The sequence below is a fragment of the Curcuma longa genome, chromosome 16 (assembly GCF_044706935.1).
Source record: "Curcuma longa cultivar G26 ecotype Majalengka, Jawa Barat chromosome 16, ITB_CL_G26_1.1, whole genome shotgun sequence".
Classification (NCBI taxonomy): Eukaryota; Viridiplantae; Streptophyta; class Magnoliopsida; order Zingiberales; family Zingiberaceae; genus Curcuma; species Curcuma longa.
The window spans coordinates 2,410,186-2,413,080 of NC_133876.1; the positions used below are offsets into that span (position 1 = coordinate 2,410,186).

Here is a 2,895-nt window from a genome sequence, read left to right on the forward strand (position 1 = left end):
ATATTACAACGTTTTTTGCGACGCTTTAAAAACGTTGTTTTTAATAGGTATGACAACACATTTTGCAACGGTTAAAAAGCGTTGTAATTTTGTTACAAATTGCTTGGGTTTTGCAACGTTTTTAAAAGCGTTGTCTTTTGATTTTTTTAGCAGTAAATAAGAAATAATATATTTTGTAAATACAAAACCATTGGCTACAAAATTTACTAAATCACATACAAAACATACAACTTATATTTACACAAAAATCATTCTTACAGCAGGTTCATAACACAAATTCATAACATACAGCAGGTCGATAACATACAACTTATACAAGTTCATAACACAAATTCAAGTTACAACTTCCAACATAGAAGCTCCATAATTAACAGCAGCAGGTCCATAACAAAGGTTTCAACGCAACAGAATATCCTCCAACAGCAGCAGAAATAGAACAGGTGCATCACAACATTAGCAGCACCAAGTAACAGCAAGTGCATCACCAAGTATGGGCACAACATTAGCATCACCAAGTAACAGCAGCAGAAATAGAACAGGTCCATCTGCCAAATACCAGCCTGCCAAAAGATAATACTAATTTATCCAAAATATGGGCACAACAGCAGCAGATTTATACACAATGAACTATGGAGATCAGCATTCCATACCTACTCATAAACAGCAGCAGCAGAATTAATCACAAACAGCAGAATTATACACAATGAACTATGGAGATCAGCATTCCATACACAACAACAGCAGCAGAATTAATCACAAACAAATATATTTATTACAAATAAATGGAATTATGGAGATCAGCATTCCATACCTACTCATAAATATGATCTTGTATACAGTCTGCCACCTCGGAACGCACCTCATCAATTTCTGCCCGAGTGTACTCAGCTGCCTTAAACTATGAACACACATATAGATTAAGTTAATTGGAAAAACAATCAACACTGACTTTGCAAAATGATAAATGGTTTATTTGAAGTGATTTGAACAAGTACTATTGATCGTAGTCCATCTCTTTCAATAGTTTCAATTTCTGCAATAATCTGTCTCATAAATCTCATCACATAATAACCACATTGTTTCCCATCTGGTTGTCGAGGAGCCTGTGGTAATTGGACTCCACTATCAGTTAAAAGACAAATACACACATCAAGACCATATCAAACATAATTACACATACCTGTAGTATTTCCCACACTGGTTTTTTCCGACCTTTCCTTCCCTTGTTTGAATTAAACAATCTCAAGGCCCTACATACGTTAATAAAATATGATATATTAGTGTTTTAACATGTGAATGAAATGCCCAATCAAATTACCCAGTTTGGCCTCACATTTCCACAATATATTTCCAATCTTCATAGCGCATTCGATGACTTAGAGAATCCAGCACATAAACAATCTCCGTGTAGGGTTCAATGACAGTGAGAATCCAATGACAACTGCACATAAACAAATAATTAGCTCATCAATTAAATAAGTTATCAACAGGGAGAAATTGCAAGTGATGTATTATTTACAACTGACCCGACATTACATGGGACCAAAACTAGTTGATCTACTGATGCAGAACTCAACCTATCTGCTAACACAGTAGCCCTTTGGTTTAACTGTTCAAGTTTTCCCTTTTTGTCACGTGTAGGTGTCATTATATATGGGATGGTGTGTGGATTCACGAATCTGAATTTTCCTTTGATGGTATCTGTCATCATGTTTTTATAAAGATGCCTACCATGACAAATATAATACAATTAACATCGATCACCATACATATTCTAAGAAGTTGCTGATATAAAATCACTTACCATATGTAGGCAACTACACAATTGGCTGAAAGTTCCTCTAACTGATACATGGGAACAATGTCCTCAAGGTGCAAAATAAGTTCATAATCATCATCAAACACATCATGTTCTAAAACTACTAATATAAATTTGTCGTCCTGTAAGGCACGCATACTATAACAATACAACATACGTAATGATCTAGGGACACTTGCTGACAAAGTCAGTTTCCTTTTTTGTTGGTGGCCAATCTTCCTTCGAGGCTTCTAATAATTGAAGATGTTAACAAGTTAGATAGGTTGAATAATAAAATATGTTTGATACATTCAAATATGGCCTATAAGATCACACATACCTCATCTTTCATCACTATCAAGTCTTGTGGCCAAGCCACATGTGTTCCTATAGCATCACCAATTACTTCACATTCACCTGGAATTTTAAATGGCAATGGTGCTGATTTGTCCACTGCTTCATCAATTGCTACTCCCATGCAATTCTTTGGTAAAGGAGCGCCATGAAGCAAGGTATCAGGACCATTGACACAAATAATTGTACCATATGCAACGATATCTTTGCTACAGTCCAATTTCAAAGCAACTGGTTTTCCCTAAAATACAAGCAAACGAGAAGACAACACTCAGCCAATAGCAAAAGGGGGAAAGCGGAACCTGAACGGCGGCGCTTCCGTAGTCCGGCGGCGGTTGGTAAGGAGAGAGACTTCGAGTTCGAAGGCCGGCGCCGTAATCTGATGAAGATGGAGACCTCTCGGATCTCACCGATTCCATGGAACTCCTCGCCGCGCAGACGGAATGGGCAGGAGAGGGAAATGAGAGGAGGAGGGAAGGAGATGCGAAGCAGAGGGAAAAAAAGGGTTTTGAGTGGACGATGCGGTGAGTGAGGGTTTCTCGTCTCTTTCTCGTGATGGGTGTGGATCTATTTAGCAGATCCAACTTATCGATCTCGACTTTACGGATCGAATTGAAGGCTATCGGATCTCCATCCGAATTAATAACCAGATCCATCAAGAAAATGAGGATAAATATCCGTAGCTTCAAATTTATTTATTTACTTTTTCAACCTTTTAAATTTGTTTATTAAAAACTTTATCA

General features: G+C 37.2%; 1 protein-coding gene across 7 annotated transcripts; it reads right to left on the reverse strand.

The window, feature by feature from the left end:
• Positions 1 to 216: 216 nt before the first annotated feature.
• LOC141847752 (uncharacterized) lies at positions 217 to 2,393 on the reverse strand. Of its 7 annotated transcripts, none has more exons than XM_074735829.1 (8): positions 2,216 to 2,387; positions 1,805 to 2,049; positions 1,334 to 1,441; positions 1,181 to 1,250; positions 996 to 1,103; positions 816 to 898; positions 651 to 708; positions 217 to 560 (listed from the first exon to the last, which is right to left on the reverse strand). In XM_074735829.1, the coding sequence occupies exons 1-7, from the start codon at positions 2,258 to 2,260 to the stop codon at positions 651 to 653; spliced, it is 717 nt and encodes a 238-aa protein (XP_074591930.1). In that variant the 5' UTR covers positions 2,261 to 2,387; the 3' UTR covers positions 217 to 560. The 7 variants fall into 7 exon arrangements, with proteins under 7 accessions (XP_074591930.1, XP_074591931.1, XP_074591934.1 ...); XM_074735830.1 differs by having other exon boundaries at positions 812 to 898; positions 2,216 to 2,385; XM_074735833.1 differs by lacking the exon at positions 996 to 1,103 and having other exon boundaries at positions 2,216 to 2,393.
• Between the last annotated feature and the right edge of the window lie 502 nt (positions 2,394 to 2,895).